Source organism: Cervus canadensis, chromosome 2 (genome assembly GCF_019320065.1).
Source record: "Cervus canadensis isolate Bull #8, Minnesota chromosome 2, ASM1932006v1, whole genome shotgun sequence".
NCBI classification, from domain to species: Eukaryota; Metazoa; Chordata; class Mammalia; order Artiodactyla; family Cervidae; genus Cervus; species Cervus canadensis.
Window position 1 is genome coordinate 87623361 of NC_057387.1, and position 20556 is coordinate 87643916.

General features: G+C 46.4%; 1 protein-coding gene across 4 annotated transcripts in view; it reads left to right on the top strand.

Moving 5' to 3' along the window:
* Positions 1-6228: 6228 nt before the first annotated feature.
* The window catches only part of GLIS1 (GLIS family zinc finger 1), a 238449-nt gene continuing 224121 nt past the window's right edge, over positions 6229-20556 (top strand). For 2 of the 4 annotated variants that reach the window (XM_043461271.1, XM_043461272.1), the window contains exons 1-2: positions 6947-7165; positions 7309-7612. In XM_043461271.1, coding sequence (XP_043317206.1) covers positions 7127-7165; positions 7309-7612 — 343 coding nt within the window. In that variant the 5' untranslated portion in view covers positions 6947-7126. Of the gene's footprint in view, positions 6336-6946; positions 7166-7308; positions 7613-20556 lie in introns of those variants that run through there. The other 2 variants (XM_043461274.1, XM_043461273.1) reach the window with 2 other exon arrangements.

Below are 20556 nucleotides of genomic sequence, written 5' to 3' on the forward strand. Positions count from 1 at the left end.
GCAGGTATGTTCCCTGTGTCGGGAAGTTCCTCTAGAGGAAAGTGAAAGTGAAAGTGAAGTCGCTTAGTCGTGTCTTAGTGGGACTCTTTGCTGTCCCATGGACTGTAACCTATCAGGCTCCTCCGACTGTGGGATTTTCCAGGCAAGAATGCTGGAGTGGGTTGCCATTTCCTTCTCCAGGGGATCTTCCTGACCCAGGGATCAAACCCCGGTCTCTTGCATTACAGGCAGATGCTTTACCATCTGAGCCACCAGGGAAGGGCATGGCATCCCACTGCAGTATTCCTGCCTGGAGAATCACATGGTCACAGGAGCCTTACAGGCTACAGTCTACGGGGTTGCAAGGAGTCAGACACAACTGGAGCGGCTGAGTGCACACGCACGCAATGACTAACAATGTTGAGCATCTTTTCATGTGTGTACTTGTTGGTCGTCTATATAACTTCTTTGGAGAGACGTCTATTCAGCAGGCCCTTGGCCCATTTTTTGGACTGGGTTGTTTCTGTTGTTGAGTTGTAAGAGTTCTTTACATATTCTGGATACTAGACTCTTATCAGTAGTAAGATTTGCAAATATTTTTCTCCAATTCTAAAAGTTGTCTTTTGACTAGCTTCATAATATTCTTTGATACACAAAACTTTTTAATTTTGATGAAGTCCAATTTATCTATTTTTCTTTTGTTGTTTGTGTTTTTGGTTTAACACCTAAGAATCTACTGCCAAATCCAAGGTCACAAAGATTACCTCTATGTTTTCTTCGAAGTGTTTTATGGTTTTAGCTCTTATATTTAGGATGTTGATCCATTTTAAGTCACTTTTGATATATGGTTTGAGATAGGAATCCAGCTTCATTCTTTGGCTTGTAGATATCCAGTTATGTAGCACCATTTGTTGAAGAGATTATTCTTTTCTCAATGAGTGGTCTTGGCATTCATGTACAAAATCATTGGCCATAGATGTATGGGAGGTGGATACTTTTCTTTTTTTTTTTTTTTTTCTTGTCCCCCGGACGGTGGTATCCTATAAGATTATCCAGGATGAAAGGAGTGTTTCAATTTAGACCCCTTTGCTGGCATTCTAGCCTGCTTGGCAAACGCGTACTAATGCTCACAACACCTTAACATAAACAGCATAAAGAACCTGATCACACAAAAGGCCCTAATAGGCACAGAGCCCTTCGAGGGGTGAGGAAGCCCTGTTAGAGAACACAAAAATATTATTCTAAAAGTGGTTAGAGTTAAAGATTTAGAAAAATACGAGTTTAGAATTGTTCATTTTAACCAGGAATGCTAAACAGGGGCTGCGTCACCGGAGCTGCAGAGTCTTTGTGTTGTAAACCTTTTAGATAAATTTAACTTCTGCAAAAGGACTGACCTTTGTGTTCATTAAAGAATAGATTACAGGAAAACAGTTTTGCATTCACCTATGTCATAAAATGTTAATAGGCTCCAAGGCCAGAAGATAACGTACAAACAAAGAAGTATGCAGAAAACACCCTGGTTTCGTGAAGAACAAGCTGATGTAATGTTAAACTATCTTCCCCTTAGAAATGTACTAATTTAGGGTATAAAAGCCACAGTAAAAAATAAAGCATTTGCCAGACTCTGCTGCACCCCCCGGCTGGTCACTCTCTCTCTCTCTCTCTCTTTCTTTCGCCGATGCCGTTCATCCTGAGGGTACCCCTGGATCCTGCCGAGGCTGGACCCCGGCAGGTGGGTGCTATTATTTCCATCTTATAGATGTGGAAACTGAGGCTCAGAGGGGCTGAGTCACTTGCCCAAGGTCACACAGCTAGAAAGAAAAAAAGAAAGGGAAGTGGCTCAGTCGTGTCCGACTCTTTGCAAGTCCATGGACTATAGCCCATCAGGCTCCTCTGTCCGTGGAATTTTTCAGGCAAGAGTACTGCAGTGGGTGGCCATTTCCTTCTCCAGAGGATCTTCCCGACCCAGGGATCGAATCTTGATCTCCCGCATTGCGGGCAGACGCCTTACCATCTGAGCCACAATGGAAGCTCCCACACAGCTAGAAGCGACTCAAATTCAACTCTGTCTTCTCACAGAGTAGTTATTAGTTATTCTGCACCACATCTCTCTGTTTCCCTCCATATCACCCCTGTGTTTAGCACACAGCCCGGCTCTTTGGTAAATACTGACAGGAAAACTCAGGACTTCCCAGATGAAGTTAGTGGTAAAGAACTCGTCTGCCAGTGCAGGAGACGTAAGAGACGTGGGTTCCATCCCTGGGGTTGGGAAGGTCCCCTCGAGGAGGGCATCGCAACCCACTCTGTTATAGCCACGCTTTCTGGGAAACAAACTCACTTAGGAGGACAAAGCAGATAGTGGAGTGCAGTTTATTACACCGGCGGGCCCAAGGCAGAGTCTCCTCTTAGCCAAGGGCCGGGAGGTGGATACTTTTGACTGTGAGAAATTTGGCAAGTCACTTAATTTTGAGTTTTTATTTTTCACCTATATAAGATGAAGAATATCCTCCTTTTCTCAGAGTCATCAGGATTAAATAGATTATATATGGAGACTGTCAGTCATAGTACCTGGCACACAGTAGTTTCCCCAGTAAATGTTAATTCTTCCCTTGCTGCAAGAAATAGAGGCAGGATAAGCAGTGTAACAGCTATCACCTCTATTCCTTATCCTTCCTCCTGTCTCCAGGACACAGGAGACCTAGACATAGAACTCTCTATTTTTGCTGAGTATATGCTTATATCCCCTGGATAAACATGCTGAGGGGGGAGGTCACAGTAGGGTGAAGAAACACTTAGCTAGAAATACAGGTAAGCAAAGGAAGTAGTTGTCATTCTTTAATAATTCAATCAACATGCTGACTTTGCCTGAATCTGTTTAAGGTTCTGGAGTTACAAAGGCAAAGGAGGTTTACAGAGCTCTCAGTCTAGAGGGAGAGACTGATGGGTTATTATAAAGCAGCATAACAAGTTCTGAGATAGAATGAAGCAGAGATTGCTGTGAGAATATGCAAGAAGAAAATAATTTTAGCTAGAGGATTCAAGGAAGTCTTCTGCAGAAAAGTGACACTTGACCTGAGTATTAAATGATTCACAGAAAGGAGTATGGAGGTGGACAAAAGGGAAAGTGTTAGCATAGGAAGCACAGTATACAAAGCTATGAAGGCATGAACATATGTTCTGTGTTCTAGGAGATGTAAAATATTCTAAGGTGTTTGAAATATGGGAGAGAGCTAAGAGGTGCTGTGAGAAAATGATTTGACTTTATTTAGATGGCCACTGGGAGCTGTTAATGAGGCTTAAACAGGGAAGTGACATGGTCAGATGTGTATTTTAGAGATTTACAGGGAGACCAGTATGTGGAAAATGAATGATTGGGAAGAAGGTAATGCTAGAGGCAGGAAGAAGAGTTGGTAAGAGATGTATCAGTGAAGAAGGAGGATGGAGAGGAGGTGGGCTGTTAGTGTATTCATGGCAGATCAGATATGGGAGTGTGGGAGAGGAGGGAGGAACAAAGTCAGAGAAGAAAAAATGATGTTTGTTTTGGCAGATGGAATTACCTAGTAGACAGTCGGTGTGTTGAGCAGGAACATTGGCCGGTGTAAAAAAGCATACATTGTTGCCTAGCCTGCAAAAGAGAGAAGTGAATTTTGTTTTGCTCTTGAAAATTAAAATATTAATAAATTTTATTTTCATACCAAAAGTATAAAGAAAAAAATTAAAATCTGTTCTCCTACTACTCTTAAATAACCCTTGTTGAAAGGGAAAGAGGAGAATATATATTGTTAGAAAAAACGAACAGCTCAGAGAAGTGTAAAATGTAAAGTACAGGCTTCCCACCCCACCCCACCACACCCCACCCCACCCCCCCAGTCCTCTATTCCCTTAACCACTGTTAACACTTTCCTGTGTTTCCTTCTAGGAAAAAAAACCAAGCATATACCCCCTGGATTCTGTATATCCCCAAAGAGGTCCTGCCACATACTACGTTTAAATGGTCTGTTCTATTGAGTAGATTGACCTCATTACTTTGCCAGACTTCACATCTCTCCTGGTGGGGTGGAGCTGTGAATTCACTGAGGGAAAGGCAGGATCTCCATGTCCCCAGCTCAGGCATGGAAACTGGATCAGCAGTAGGTGCTCAGCAAAGAATAACTAAATGAGTTGTTGCTGCATCTTGGAAATCTGAAGTCTTTGCCTGCAGTGCCAGTTGGTTAAGTGACTTCTTCAGCAAATATTTTCTGAGTTCTGACTAAGTGTGCAGTGTTCTGTGTGTGTGTATGTGGTAAGAAGAGAAGGCAAAGGACTCAGTTCCTGGTTCCTGGCCTCACCAAAGGGCAGAACGGGAAAGGCCAGGAATCTTTTTCCAACCTTCCAGCTTTTTGAGGGAGAAACTGAGGTCCAGAATGAGATTCTGATTTACTAAAAGCCACATGGCCTATTGATGCCAAAGCTGGTCCTGGCATTTCAGAAGAGTGAGGGAATGGGGAAGGAGCATCTGGGGGTGCATTGGAGGGGTCGGTGAGCTACTCTGACTCCTTTCTACCCCTTTCTCTCCTGCCATAAAAGTAGCAGAAATCCCCAACTCCAAATCCCTGGATAGAGGCAAAACCTTTGAGGTGCCCTATGCAGCCCATGGCCCTTGGGACTGGCTGCCATACTGTGTCTATTGAGAGGCATCATGGCTGGCACAGGAGGAAGAGTGCTGGAGTGGGAGTTAGGAAGCCTGGGTTCCAGAGCCAGTTCTGCCATACCCCACCATACTGCTATGGGCCAGTCACATCTTTTCTCCTCTGAATGTGGAGGTGGGCCTAACAAAATTTCCAATGTCCTTCCTGCTATTATTGCTCTCTAATTGTAAGATGCTATATTTAATCAATGATAGGAAATCAGATTTTAGGATTCTGTAATTCTAATGTCTTGGTTTTTTAAGAATTCAGGATGCTGCTTGAAGTCTCTTACACTGTGTAGAATCCTCTGTTGTGAGACCTGACCTTGCTGTGTAGTAGGAAGGGGCTCCATAAACATTTTTAAATTTGAGACCAAGGCTAAAGAGACCAGACACCTTTCTTCAAAGAGTGAAGAGCCAGGCAGGGTTCATGAAGTGGGTCCAGATCACCAACAAACAATGAGGAGTGGGGCAGGCTGACATGAAATATAGACACCATCTCAGAGGCCTGGCTGGAACCTCTGGTAACCTTAGATAGACCTAACACGGGGAGTTAACCCCATTTTACCCAGGGGGAAACTGAGGTTCGGAGATGGGAACTGAGTCACTGCTTCCAGTTGCCCAGAGGTCTTGTTCTTCCTCTAGTGTTCTTTCTACACATTGGGCAGGACTTGCTGCAACACTGCTGTCTGTGAGGGAAGCTGGACTGCAGGGGAACCAGGTCCCAGGTCCTGAAGGAACTTAAGAGCAGTGGACCCAAACACCCTCCTCCCAGCCCCCATGGACTGTATGGACTGTAGCCCACCAGGCTCTTGTGTCTGTGGAATTCTCCAGCCCAGATTCTCCTGGGGGCTCGCTAAAAATCGAGGTTCAGGGACCCTGCTCCCAGACAGATTCACAGATTCACTTGGGGGGTATTTTCTAGTTGGGATCTGGATATCTATTTTTGTGAATCCTTTAACTTTGGAAGGAGACACTCTAGTCTGGTTTCTTTTCGGTGAAAAACACCACAGAAACAGAAATTTAAGCAGTCTGAGAGCCCTGGGTTGGGGTCCCAACTTCGGTGCTGACCCACTGAGAAATCTGTGGGAGCAGGTTGTATGTATTCTGCAAGAAAGCTTTGAAAGCACTTTTACTTCCACTGCCTCCACGTTAGCAGGCTTGGCGGGTCCCATTTGACCAGGAGAAAACGGACGCTGGACGAGGGAAGAAAGGTCTTGTCTCAGCCTCTGGGAGAGGCGAAGAAGAGCCAGGTTGAGTCCGGCTCTTCTGATACCGAATGCCTCTCGCCCCCCTGGCCGGCCCAGCCCCGACTACCGAGCCCAGGTTCTGCAGCCCGCGGCGCCGCCCCGCGGGCCATCCCCGATCGGCAGCGGGCGGAGCGGGGCCCGGGCAGCACCCAGCGCCGCCGGCCGCCGCCTGTCAAACCCTCCAGCCTGCCTCGCGCGCGGCTGGCCCTGGCCCGCAGCCGCGGAGGCCCCGCCCTCGCGCCGCGATTGGCTTCGGCGGGGCGGCCGCAGCGAGTTAGTGGCTGGAGAGGCTGTCAGGCAGGCTGAGGCCCCGCCCCCACCCCGGGATGCCTCCCCGCTGGCCGCTGCCGCTGCGGGGGCTGCCGCGCCAGTGGAGGCGCGCCGAGCCGTGGGCCCCGCGAGCGAGCTGCAGCAGCCGCTGCGAGGTGAGTGGGGGCGAGGTGAGAAGGGGGTGCGGCCCGCGGCCCGGGAAGGAGGAGGGCGCCCGGCCGACAGCCAAGGCTGGTGTCCAAGGAACGGTGAACTGGGGAGTTTTGGGATCGCGCGGGGAGCACGAGGGGAAAGGAGAGTTTGGGGCCCGGGTCCGTTTTCCAGGAGGGATGATGGAAGGCCCAAGGCTCTGTGGAGGGGCACCCAGCGCGCGCGCATGGTGAGCGTGAGACTGTTTAGCTACTAGTGTTGCTGAGAGTCTGAGCTGGTGCATGAAGATAGAATGTATGGCACGTCTTGTCCCCGAGTGTGCACTTGCGGGGTGTGTTTGGTGTGCGTGGGAGCGGGCGTGCATGGGTTGTCGACTTTTTGCAGGTTTGCACGCGCGATCGGTTCGTTTTCTCCGCTGCGCGTGGGAGTGTGCGTCTCGGTGCGTGTAGGGGTTCACGTTGCGGGAGTGAGCACACACCCTCCGACTCCCATTTTCGCAGCTTGTGTGGTGGTGGTATCTCACAGGGTCTGCCCGCGGGCCTGCGGGTGAGTAGTCGGCTGTCCCTGCGCTCAGCCGGATCCCAGAGCGCCCACGAGGCGAGGTGTGCAGCCCGTGACCCATTCTGAGCAGTCCGCGGCTCTGCCAGTACCCTGCTCCGGGAATCTCTGCCGTCAGCTGCGTGTCCCACTGGGTGACGTGCACAGGCGCTCTCACTTCTCCAGGCCTCAGTTTCCCCGTTCGTCCAAAGAGGACTGGATGGGGGCAGATTGGGTAGCTGGGCCCTCCACGAGTCAGGGAAGGACACGCTAGATGTTCCTGCGCCCTGGAGGGGACTTTTCCGCGGATCAGGTAGGTTTGTCACGTTAGGGTGAGTGTGGTGGCGCTGAGGAGGAATAAACGGAGGGATGGTGACCTGCTCAAACATCATCCCCTGGACCAGAAGGGGATAGCTCCAATCATTCTGACGCGCCTGTGCTTTCTCCCCTCCGCAGAAGCCCGGCGCGACCCCCAGCGGTGCGCCCCGCCCCGGCGCCATGCACTGCGAAGTGGCGGAGGCGCACTCAGACAAGAGGCCGAAGGAGGCCCCCGGCGCTCCAGGTCCCTGCCGGGGGCCCGCTGGCCTCGGCCCGCACATGGCCTTCAGGGTCACCGTGAGCGGCGGGGGCTGCGGGGATGGGGGTCCGCGTGACTTGCTGCCCCGGCCTCCCGCGCCACCGCGCGCCCACGACCTCCTCCGGCCCCGGAGTCCCCGAGACTACGGTCCATCCAAGGCCTCTGCCGCTGCCGCCGGGAAGGGTGAGTATGGCCCCGCCGACGTGCCTTGGCCACCGGCGTGGAGAGATTCGGGTAGTCTGATTCCACCGCAGGCCTTTGTAGGAATATTCCCAAGCACTTGGTAGAACTTTCTCCAGAGTTCGTCAGTTTTCTCGCAAGTTGTTTGGGACTCGCTTGTCATTCTGAAACGGTGACTGTTTAGGAAGCACCTAATTTAAACTCAGTAAGCCTATTTGGGCGGGGGCGGGGGGGGGGCGGATGTGTGTTTAGAAAGCTCAGATTACATAATTTTGCTTCTGTATGTTTCTGATAAAAGTTGTGTGAAATTTGTCAAAACCTTATTATAAATTAGGATGAGTAGCAATTCGAGTATGTCTGTCTCTGAACCTGCTAACAGCATACTTTGAAGTATTCCAGTCTTCCTCAGTAACAAAAACCAGAAGCCTTCAGCCAGACCCCTCCCCTGTTGGGACCTCAGTTTCCCCATCTGTCAAGTAAGGAATTAATTATACCAGATGATTTCTGGATTCCTGATGGAAAATTTTATGAATCTATAGTCTAGCCTGAGTGAAGTCCTGACTTTAACAATGGCTGTTATGTACTTGTTGCTTCAGAGGCATAGTCTTTGGTCAAAAGTTAGTTTGTAATACCCTTCCTGTACCCAATGAGGCTGGTGGGTATAAGGTGCAGGTTCCAGTATAATTAATGGGTCAAAGTCAGTGATGAGGCTGGATTCTCATGAACACGTTCTTCTCATCACAGTTAATGATTATTGAGCCATTATTTATAAGTTTCACACTGACAGATAATTAACCAGAAATTGGGGAAATTGTTGAGGCACTATATCTTTCCCCTCATCTACTTTTTTTCACTGGGAAAAAGCAAAGCTTTGGTTTTTCAATATTTCATTGTTTGGGACCTCTTGGTTCTATTTCTAGTTGATTCTTAAGGAAGACAAAAAGTTTGTTTTATGGCTCTATAGGCATCATTACTTTAGCATCAATTGGCAACTTAGAAATGGCAGGGTGGCTTACTTTTAGGGATGAGAGCTCCTTTAGGGTAAAAAAAAACTCTCTAATTCAAAGACTGGTAAAGTGAAATAAACATAAATACTTTTTGCTTTTTAATGAAAATACCTGACTTTGTAGGAGAGCACTATTTCTTGTCTGTTGTTTTAAATTCAGTCTCTTCTCCAAGAGATAGAGGTCATTTTTAAAGGATATAGAGGAAAACACTTTAAGGTATTATTGTTGGAATACACACATGAGGTTCCCTTTTACTAGGAAGAGAGGAGGGCTGTGCAGCAAGACATGAGTAATATTTGCAGCCTGGAGCTCCCTCACTTGCCCCTGCTCCTGCAGACAATCCTCCCTTAAATAGATACCCTCTTGCAACATTTTGTGTTTTTAAAAAAATAGCTGTCAACTGAAGATGTCAGTTCTCTGCAGACCTAATAAATTGCTCTCCCAAACATAGCCTTTGTTCCAGGCTCTGGTTAGAGACCTTTCATGTGGATGCATTTGTTGTGTACAACTTTCTGACGTCCAAAGTTGTGGTTAGAGACCTTTCATGTGTATGCATTAGTTGTGTACAATCTTCTGACGTCCATTCTCCTAAACCCCAATTATTTTTATCCGTATGCCCCCAATGTCTAAAATATGAGATCTTTAAATTAGGATTGTGTTTGGAAAGGGCAGAGGGGGGTAAAAGAATGGGAGGAAGCACCTCTTTCTTTGTACCTTAAGATGGTTATACTGATTAAGCTTTTTGTAAGAGGCTTCTGTTTTCTTCACAGCCTCCAGTGAGGATGGTGGGGGTCAGATTTGTCATACCCATTTGAAAGATGAGGAAACTGAGGCCTGCTGGGTGGGTCTCTGGCCAGCCCACAGGTTATGGACCTAGGCTTGAAGAGGCTTCTGACTTGGCTTCTGTCTTTCTAGGCAAATTTTTTTCCCTGTAGTCAAGCTGCATAGTGGCCTGAGAGAAAATCAGAGCTGGGCAACCTTCTCAAAGAGGCCATAAAAGCCCTATATGCAAAACAGAAAAAGAGACACAGAAATACAGAACAGACTTTTGAACTTTGTGGGAGAATGTGAGGGTGGGATATTTCAAAAGAACAGCATGTATACTATCTATGGTGAAACAGATCACCAGCCCAGGTGGGATGCATGAGACAAGTGCTCCGGCCTGGTGCACTGGGAAGACCCAGAGGAATCGGGTGGAGAGGGAGGTGGGAGGGGGGATCGGGATTGGGAATAAAGACCTGCCCTCTGTAGTTGAAATTAAAAAAAAAAAAAAAAAGAGGCCATAAAAGAAACCTTCTTGCTGCCCCCATTCCTACCCAGATACTCCCTAGACCTCATAACCCTTTGAATATTTGGTGTCTAGCTCCAAGTCTCAGGCTTACTGGAAACAGAAGACAAGAATACCAACTGAAAAATATTTATTGACCGTGCTGGAAATTGTAAGACCCTGCCACCTAGGATCCGTGGGACTGGGGGAAGTTATTTCCTTCTCTGAGCCTTAGTTTCCTCATTTGTAAATCTACCGTGAGACAGAAAGACTGAGGAGAGTACTAGTGATCTATGGTGTCAAAGGGCCACCTCAGTGCCTGGTTATTTTGGAGACGGCTCTTGTGATGTGTTTAACCTTCTCAACCGCTGGTTTTTCATTTGCACGAGAAGTAATAATGCTTCCTTCCCAAGGGAAAATGAAACAGTTGTAAGAATATAAACTAAAAAGGAAGAAGGGTTCACATTTATTAATTCGTGTAGGGCACCGTTATTTTATGGTCAGCTGTGTTTGAGACAAAGAGGGTGGGGCGAGAAGGGAGGAAGGTTTGATGTTTTTTAATTGTTGACTTTCACGACTTTTAACTGGTGTCCTAGCCAGAGGAAGCTGAGAGGAGCCAAGCTTCAGGTCTTTTGTGGCCAGTGCTGCCCGGTGACGGGAGAGACGACAGTATTGCTTGGTTTGGAATCAGGTTTCAGATGCTCTGCCTTCTTGTTTCTCCGACAGACCCTAAACTGAGGCGGGGCGTGAGCTCTCAAACCCAGCAGCTTATCCATAAATGTCAGGGTTCTCTGGATTTTCAGATCTGGAGTTAGGAGGCACTGGGGATGGTGCAACGTCATGGACTAACATTGTCATCATTTACAATAAGAATCACAATCTGTTTATGGCAGAATCCCATTTATCCAGATTCCAAACAGCTGAAAAGGCCAAATTACCAGATGCTGGGCTTTTTTTTTTTCTTTTTATTAAACACCCAACACTCTGCTTGTGGAAGTTCTGACAAGGAGAGAAGGTAAACATCTGGACTTTATGGCGGCGGTCAGCTTTGTGGCGCTGCCTCGGTGAAGCTCGTTCTCTGTGCACGGTGCTCTACAGTTTTCAGCGTGTGTCCTGCACACGTTCTTTCATCAGCCTTCACGCCAGCTGAGCCCTGCCCACCTCGTGGGCTGTTCCGAGGGGACAGATGTAAAAGCTCTTTGCAGTTTGTATCTGCAGGCAGATCCTGGCTCTTACTACTGTGATTCTCATTTTATAGATGAAGACATTAAGGCTCAAGGATGTGCTTAAGGCTACAGACAGTAAGTGGCAGTTTCTAAGGCTTCCCATTCCACAACTAGTGCCTTCTATGTGTGTGTGTTGGTGGCTGAGAGCTGGCGTTCATGACGGCTTCCCAAACGTTCCCAGAGAATTGAAACTATTTTTGCTGTTGGTATTTCTTCTGTCTCGAATCTTCGGAATTTGGTAACGAGTATCTGCCCCATCTTTAGAAAACTTCTTAGTTCACCAAATGATTCTGTTTGACCAGAATTGCTGCTCTCAGACCAAACCAGATAATGAGCTTACTATTTAATTCTCAGCAACTCACTGGACCCTTTTCACTGTGTGCTGAGACTGGACACATCCTAGCAAATAAAAAGGAGGCTGATGATCATGACAAATGTGGACCCTGTTGTTTGTCAACAGCCATCATACCGTGGCTAAAAATTCCCAAAGTAGTCAATCTTATAACTGAAAGAAAAAGTATATGTATTTTTCCTTTAAAAATGAAAACAAAGAAGGAATGCAGTTGTAGGTTGTGTGCAGGCGCATTAAGGACTGGAGGTGAAGAGTAAGACATGACGGTTTTTGGTTGGCATTACCTTGTAGAGTTTCTTCATTTGAATCAAAAGCCACTGTGATGTTCTGGGGAGGTTTTGGAGAGGCCAGCGCATCCATAATAGAAAGGTATGAGTTATTTTGAAAGCATTTACCCCCTCCGGCTCTAGTGGGCAATTTGCTTGCATTTCATCCATTTTAAAGTGCTGGTCCTGTGATCCGGAAATAATCAGATCCAAATTTCTTCAGTGCTTGAGGTTTCAAATAAGGGGGAGAAAAACCTGCTGGCCAAATGTCAGGCTCAGTGAGACAAAGAGAAACATGTATGTGTATGGGTACACAAATAAGATAGGAACATGTTGCGTCTACAGTCATAAGAATTATGTATCCGACATATCTTTTATAGACATGTAGCGGAAATACAATTCCCAAAGATTCCCAAAGAATCTTGGGTGGCTAGAATTTCTCTTCCCTTTTTCCTCCCGAGCTCTGTAGAAGCTGCTAAGACCTGGAGTGCAAAATGGAAAGGGAACCAGTGCATGAGATCGTAACTTACTTAGGGTTCCTTATTGCTGACTCGTTTACCTGTAGTGCTCAGCTGGGCTGAGGTCTCAGGACTGTCTTAGCTGCGGAATTGTATCGATAGGCTGTGTTGCTCCACCTCTGATTAAAAAACTTGTTTCTTTATATACCATGGTTTTCCTTCACACATCTCCTCCTTCAGAAAAAAACCAAAACTCACCCCATCTTTCAGTTCTTCATCTCCCTGCGTTACAGTTGCGTGAGAAGCTAAGTGAGCCAGCACACTTATTTTTACAGTGCGTTAAAATCCCATTACAGGCATAAGTGCACAATGAATCATTTAAAAAAATATATTCTTATGTTCTTTGTTCTGAATGTTGCATAATTATCATCATTTTCTTCGGTTTTATTTTGTGGAGTTTGGCAAGCATCCTAGAAAAGGGGAGAAACTAAAGTTTGGAATGGGGTTTTCCATCCTTTTTTGGATAGGAATAGGAAAAAAAAACCAAACAAATAAATACCAACTTTATTTGTAAATGGACCAGTCACTAACTGGGACTTTTGCGTAGGGAAGATAATTTCCCTTCTTTCAATTTTCCTAGAAAATAATTCTCTGTTTTGAGGCTGACACAGTAGTACTTCAACAACTTCACCTTATATCTATGATTATATTCAAAGTTAAATTAGAATGTGTGGTTTGCTAATTTTTTTCCTAATACAGATTTTAGTTGCAGTTAATTTGGACCTGGAGACTTTGTTGTTTCTTCTGGTAGGGGGTAGTTTATTTCTGTGTTTAAAGAAACAAAGACATTGAGTTCAAGGGGGAGAAGAAATGAAACAAATTCTGCCCTGGGCTTTGAAAAATTCAACGGCAACATGCAGAAAGCCCAGCTGTGATACCAGGGCCAGGAAAAAAGAGCAAACTCCTGAAATATTTGTGCTGCTCGCCTTCCCTGTGCTAATGAGTCTAGCAGTTTAAAAACGGATTTCTTGTTTATCAACAGCCACTGCCCGACTTAATAGTTTACAATGAAAAAAAAAATGCTTTCAGCATTAGAAGCAAAGTCCGGGACTGATAGCTGAGTTACTGAGTTAAGGGAAGCAGAAAAGAAGTGGGGGGAGGTAAGTTTTGTGGCTGCTTTGGTGTCCTAAAGCCTTATAAGAAACTGAAAGAAAACAGAGACCTGGGGTGGGATGGGGTGGAAAAAATGCAACCCTGACCCAGTGGTCTTTTAGTTTAAAGTCACTTGAAGCATCTGTTTTCTTCTTTTCTCCGTCGTCCCCTTAACTCTAAAGGGTTATTCCTTCAGAAGGTTTCCGGTGGGTCGAGGCGGATTGTGTTAGCATTACGAGCTGTGTTTTTAAAGTCAGCATTTGAGTCAGACGCACTGAGAGGAGCCTTCAGTCCGTTCACTGAATAATGCATTTCCTGTATGGCCTGAATTTTTTTGGTGGTTATGGTTGGCCCTGTCTGGAGCAAACACATGCACCATTGTACAGACTCAATGCATGTGGGCCCAGCCCTTGGCTCTGCGCCTCGGTTTCCCCATCTGTGAAATGGGAAGCACTTGGTTGGGATGACCTATAGTCCCTTCCTGCTCCGTTGCTCCAGGATTCCACATGAACTCGGCTGGGGCAGTTGGGAAGGATATAGAGTACAGAAAAAGGTCTGGTTCTCGACTTGACCTCTTGGAACTCTTGATTCCTGAAGCTGACTACAGAAGGAACCGGAAGAGGAAGAGATGTCAATTAACCTTTACTGAGCACCTACTCTGTGCCAGGTCTAGCAGTTCGTAGCTGTCATTGCATTTAATAGAGCCCAATAACCCTATGAGAAAAGGAGGCATTATTCTGAATTTACAGATCAGGGAAATGAGGCTTGGAAAAGTTGAGCAATTTGTCTAAACAGTGAGCTCCATATTTAATTTGCAGTGACTCACTGTACAGAAAGTAGGTGGTAGAGCCTGGGATTTGAACCCAGCTCTATCTGACAGCAAAGCCGGTGCTTTCCTCCAAAGCAGGGGTCCTCAACCTCCGGGATCTAACACCTGATGATCTGAGGTGGAGCTGATGTAATAATAATAGGAATAATGTGCACAATAATGTAATGCGCTTGAATCGTTGCCAAACCACCCGCACTTCTCCCGGCCCATGGAAAAATCATCTTCTACGAGACAGGTCCCTGATGCCAAAAAGGTTGGGGACCGCTACTGTAGAGCACAGAGCTCTCAACTCAGCTTTTAAAACCCATGCAGCGGCTAAGAGTCACGGTGGCTCTAGCATGTGTCTCCGAACCCTGGGGGACAGCAGTGGAAGGCCACAGTCAGGACCAGACAACCAGTCCCTCGGGCAGACTGTGGTCTCAGCTCACAGGCCGAGGTGTGACTTTTTTTTTTTTTTTTGAGGTGTGACTTTAAGGAGAGACTCTGCCTTCACTGGGGTTCTCCCCACTACTCTCTGCTGCAGAAATGGGGGAAGGACAGTGGTTCCCGGTTGTGACATGGGGGTCCTCAGGCAAGGAGCCTGAGACCGGAGGGCCCCTGGAAGCAGACCCCTCTGAGAAGCAGCGTACACACACCCCACTGGTTACTGCAGGTTCACGTCCCATTTGAGCCTGTCATACAGTGGGAGCTCTGTTGCCCAAGCCCTGGCTGTGATCTCCCTTCTGCTGGTCATGAAGACTTCTGTTTGAAGAGAATTCCTCATGATCCCACTACACTTAGTGTGTAGAATGCATGCTTCACTGGGCATGATGGCTGGAGATCTATTAACTAATTATTTCTTATTAAACGCCTGGTGGGATGAAGAAAGGCTTGTGGGGGAGAGCAGGCCAGGGATCAGAGTGAACTAGAGTTTGTGGGAAATGGGTCTTTTGTGTCAAATGATGAATGAGTCAAATGCCCCTCTCTGGAAGGAAGAGGTCCCACTGCTGGCTTGGGTCTGTGGCCTTGCACGGGTGTGTGTGTGTGTTTGTGAGAATGTATGTGAACGTGGACATTCTCAAGGGGTCATATTTTTTCTGAAGTGGAAATTGTAGGAGGCTTTAGGCTTGCCCAAAGCTCCTTTGCCTTTAGATGTTGACCCTGGGTCTGAAAGTGAGAGCCGGAAGAGGTGTCAAGGATGGCCTGGTTGCCTTGTGGCCCAGCCTCTTCCTATTTATGTCTTTTTTAGCAACTGGATTACTTTTTTAGATGTTGTTGCTTTTGTTTTTAAGTAACAGGTTTGATGGCAAAGCTTTAGCAAGAAACCAGGGAGTATTATAAACTCAGCTTAAAAACACAGATCCCATTTGCTGTTTTAAGCTCTCCGGAGGGCTGGAGATTGGGTTTATTTTGGAACGTTGTTGGACTATATGAATTACTTCTCTGAGGCTTGGGTATTTAATACCTAATAGAAGTTTGTATAAGAGTTGATGATGTATTTTGCCGACTTTCCAACCCTGTAAATAAATTACACGTGCCGGCAGAGGCTGCCAGGATCCACTGTGTCAATTGAAGCTTAATTTTTATCCCAAACCACTTAATACTTTTGTCCTAGTGAGTAGAGAAAGTTCCCGGGGTTTTGCCCAGCAGCGGGCCTGTTCCAAGACATAGATGGCTTCAGCAGCCTGTGAATAGGGCTCTGTGGATTCACCGATCTTGACACAGTTTTCAGTGGTTAAGTAGCTTCAACCCTCTCAAGTCCAACCCTCCAGGCAGAGAATGATAATATAATTTTAAGTGTATCGTAAAAATGAAACCCAATCGCTTCCACTCCCCAAACCTGTCTCGCTCCCCTTCTCTCTGGAGAAAACGGCCGTAATTGTGTGTTTAATCTCAAGACCGCCCGTGCATTTTATCTTATTTGAGTGCAAAGCCCAGGTAATAACGTTGGCATTTCCAACGCGAAACAAAATAGGGTTTCTAATTTGGAGACACTATTAAATATTTCATGCTTCAACCAAACTCAATTCTTTTTTCCTATAATAAGTTTAAATATTAATTCTCTGGAATGTCAGATGCCTAAAGCTAGGCATTTAGTGATCTACAGTTTCAAGTATCTCGAAGAAGGTTTATGAAACAGGATATTTCACTGGGAGGGATGAGTAGTGTGTTTCAGAGATATCTGAATTCAAGGCAGCGTCTTCTGATTTACTTTTTAAAGGGAAAAGGTCATAAAATAAGTTGCTTTATGTGCTGAAGGATTAAGTGGCTTAGGCTGAAATAACAGCGGAGACTTTACTGTTTTTCCCCTGTTATATTTTAGCAATGCTTTTTGGGGGGAGGGGGTGGGTCATTTTCCCGCCTGCTTGTCTCCTCCCCCTCCCAACCAGATGGCTTTAATTCTAACCAAATCCCACGCTGAGGCCAAATGATTGATCAAACAGTCATTTGTACTTACGTAGCTCTCTTTGTGAGAATGTCTCTGCATTGGAGCTTTGGCTGGGCTCGGCTCATCTTTGGGACTTCAGATGGTTGATTTCCAGCCTGGAGAGGTGGAGGTATAGGCATGGGTGGAGGGCAAAATTCCCAGACCTTCAATCCCCAAAGAGTTCCTTGCTTTAAGTCTTCTTGTTGCTTCCCACCCCTGACAGCAGGGTATCCCAAGTTTTCTAAACATAAGGACAAAAATCTATCCCCTGTGATAGCTGTTATATTTTTTATCTACTGATGGAGAAGATACCTGGAGGTTACTAGTTTTAAGGGCTATTTTAAAGAGATTTGTATTTTATCACTCACTCACATATCTGTAGTGATATCGGTTTGTTCCAGAGATAGTCTTTGGCATATGCTTTCAAGCTCTCCCCTGAAATTACATCTTGGCTTGTAGATTAGCAGCTAGTTGACTGAGGGAAAAATCTGAGCACCTTGGTCTGGCGTTCAAAGCCTTCCGGCCAATCCAGTTCCACCTCTTCCTTTTTTTTTTTTTTAAAGGAAATGAATTTATTTATTTTTAAATTAATTAATTTGGCTGCATTGGGTCTTCGTTGCTTCATTGCAGCAGTGGGATCTCTTGTCGTGGCGCACAGACTCTGTAGCTGTGGTCCGTGAGCGCAGCGGTTGCCATGCTCATGCTTAGTTGCTCTGAGGCATGTGGGACCTTAGGTCCCCGACCAGGGATTGAACTTGGATCCCCTGCATTGGAAGGCAGATTCTTAACCACCATACCACCAGGAAAGTTTACCTTCTCTTCCTAATGTCTTATTTGCTTGTCCTTCAGTGGTATCAGACTTTTCCTTATGCAGCTTTGAACCTGGAATTTTCTCTTTACGTGTCCTTCTGTCCTTACACACTGTGAGCTTATTTTTATTCATTTGTGTGCCTCTTTAAATCATTTTTAGAACATAAAATAGTTAATATTCAAATATCTATCTTTGTAGCCCTATGTCTAGTACCTTGTCTTGCAAAATACGTATCTGAGAAGGATATAGGGTGCTGGTTGGGGCTGTAATGTGGAAACAGACCACTAGGTTTGAACTCTGGTTCTAGGTACCAACTTGGGGATCTTGGGCAAGTTATTAAGCTTTTTGGGCCTCAATATTCTTATCTGTAAAACAGGAATAGTAGTTGTAATGGTCTCAGAAGATTTTTATGTGGATGAAATGAGTTAATACTTGTATAAGTACTTAAATACAGAGACTGGCACATGGTCAGATGCTCAATTAATGTTGGAGTTATTATTGTTATTGCTATTATGCAAACGTTTGATAAACAAAATCTCCTGGAAGGGCCTTCCTTCCCTTCCTTTTCACCGGTCTGACTCCTACTTAATCTTAAGATCCAGCTCAGATGCCACCTCTTTCTGGAAGCCTTTCTGTTCTCCCACAGCCTGGTGATGCTAGGCCTCTGGCACCCACAATCCTTATCCTTCCTTCATCTGTAGCACAGGACATGTCCTGTGGCAATTTTCCATTTACTTACTGTGTCCTTGAGGACAGGGCAGAGTCTCATTATTCCTGCACCCCTGTGCCTAGCACAGGGCCCGGATCAAAGTGGGTATCAAGGAAGTTTGGGAATGGAGTCCAGCCCAGTCTCTGCCCTCAAGGAGCTTGTCATCGTGAAAGGAGAAGTTTGATGTCTGTTTTTCTTACCAGGTTGAATATATAGTAAGCGCTCAGCACATGCAAGACTCCAGTAGGTGTGCAAGGAGTTCTCACATGCAGAAACAGCCCTGTTTTCTTTCCACACTGTCTTGGGGCTTTTCACCGTGAGGTCTGCCCCCTGTTCATCTGGGTCACATTCGTTGGGCAAGTCGTCTCCTCTGTCTGGGCCTGCCTTTCTTCTCCTTTCTGGGAGGAGTTGGCTTCCATAATCACAGACCCTTCTAGGCTGTGGCCAGGCGGAGTGGTGTCAGGTGGAGGAGCAAGGGCCAAATGCTGTCCTGGAGTGACTGGCCTGGATTGTAGGCACTCTCTGCCACACACTTGCCCTCCCTTCTAGGCAGTCTCAGGTGCTTTCAAGAGTGTCTCATCCTGTGGTTTAAAGAGCAGTTATTGGTGGTTGCAACACATCTGACCCAGATTTCTCTAAGATGAAGAAGAGCCTTGGAAATGAGAACCAGGAGCCAGCTCTCAGTTACCCTGCTGGGGTGGAGATGGCTGTATGTACCCTGATCCCCACTCCAGGACAGGCTTAGACGGACCCCAGGGATTGTGTTGGCTTTCTGGCTCCTCTCTGGGTACTGTCCTGGTTTGAGCTTGTAAACTGTAGAGCTCTGCCCAAATCGTTATTATTTGTTTCATCCCCCTATGAACAGATAGGAAGACTAAGGTTCAGAGAGGTCATATGACTTGTGCAAAGGTGGTCACATGGGTTTTGGAGTCAGAACTGAGTTCAGACCCCAGCTATACCATTTGCTGGATCTTGGGCAAGTTCACTGGACTCTGAACCTCCATTTTCTTCATTTGTAAAATGGAGATAAAGTCTATCTCATAGAGTTGATGAGGGGATTAAGGTGAGGATTAAGTGAGGAGTCTGTAGAGCGCCTGGCTCAGGGGTAGGCACATAGTAGGTATGTGACAAAGGTGAGCTGTTATTACTGCTCTTACCGAGTGGCAGAGCTGGGTCTAGGTCCCCAAGCCCGAATTGGTCTGATGGTGTTTCTCATCTATGTTGCAGTACCCCACCCCTTTATTTGGTGTTTTGTTCTTTTTTTTTTTTTTAATATTTTATTCATTTACTTATTTGGCTGTGCTGGGTCTTAGTTGCAGGATCTAGTTCTCTGACCAGGGATTGAAACCAGGCCCCCTGCATTGGGAGCTCAGAGTCTTAGCCTAGCCACTAGACTGCCAAAGAAGTCCTGATTTTGTTCTTTCTTTTTGTTTGTTTATTTGGAAAAATTAAAGAACAAGGACTTCAGGGTTTCAGAGACTGAGGTCCTCATCTCAGTGCTGGAGGACACAGATCTGACTTGCTGGCATCTTGACTTCACTTAGGGTTGGAGGAAGGTTAGGAACTGTCCACCTCCCTTGCCCAGGTGGGCATGGGCTGCATCAGCACAATTATCTGACAAGTCCCAGTCCTGGGGTCAGTCCAGGACATTCATTCAAACTGCAGTGACTCTGGTGTCTGGCAGGAGTGGGTGTTTCTGGGGTGGGTCAGGAGGTACAGACCTCCCTCCACCTGTCCCTGGTTAGTTGGGTTGGGAGTTGCCTTCAAACTCTAATATCCAGCTGAATTCCCTTGCTTCTGCCTCCTACACTTAAGAAGGTGCTCCTTTTCTCCTCCCACATCCCCACACCAGTGGGGCTCTTCAGCCCTGAGGAGGCTTCAATTTGTTGGGCCCTGCTTGAGCAGATATTCTGCGAAGCCACTTACTCCTTGTGGGGTATCATCACCCCCATTTTACAGATGAGAAAAACTAAGGCTGAACAACCTGCCCAAACTCCTAGAGTTGTTGGGTGGTAGCTGCAGGCCTGACTCCCAAGACCCTGACCTTTCTCACACCTTGCCTCCTCTCTGGACCTTCCTCCAGGTCCTCTAAACTCGAATGCCTTGGGTCCAATCTTCCCCATTCATCACGGTTGAGAAACTGCCTCCTCCAGCCAGAATTAGTGTTTCTCTCCTTCATCTTCTGCTTCCCTCTGTCACTTTTCTCCCATTGAATAGTATGCTTCCTCCCCAATGAGACTGTGAGCTCTGTGAAGCAGGGTCTGTAATAACTGCATCTCCGACTTGCAGGAGGAGAGTGGACCAGAGAAGAGAATGAATGCAGGTCCCCAGAGGAATTAATCTGTCCTTCTGCAGTCAACATGTGGCTTCCTGGGCAATTCCCCAAGCAGATTTTCAGGACAGCAACCTAGAGTGGCTCTGTATGTATGAGCCTTGGACAGTGATCTCTGCCTGACCAGTTGT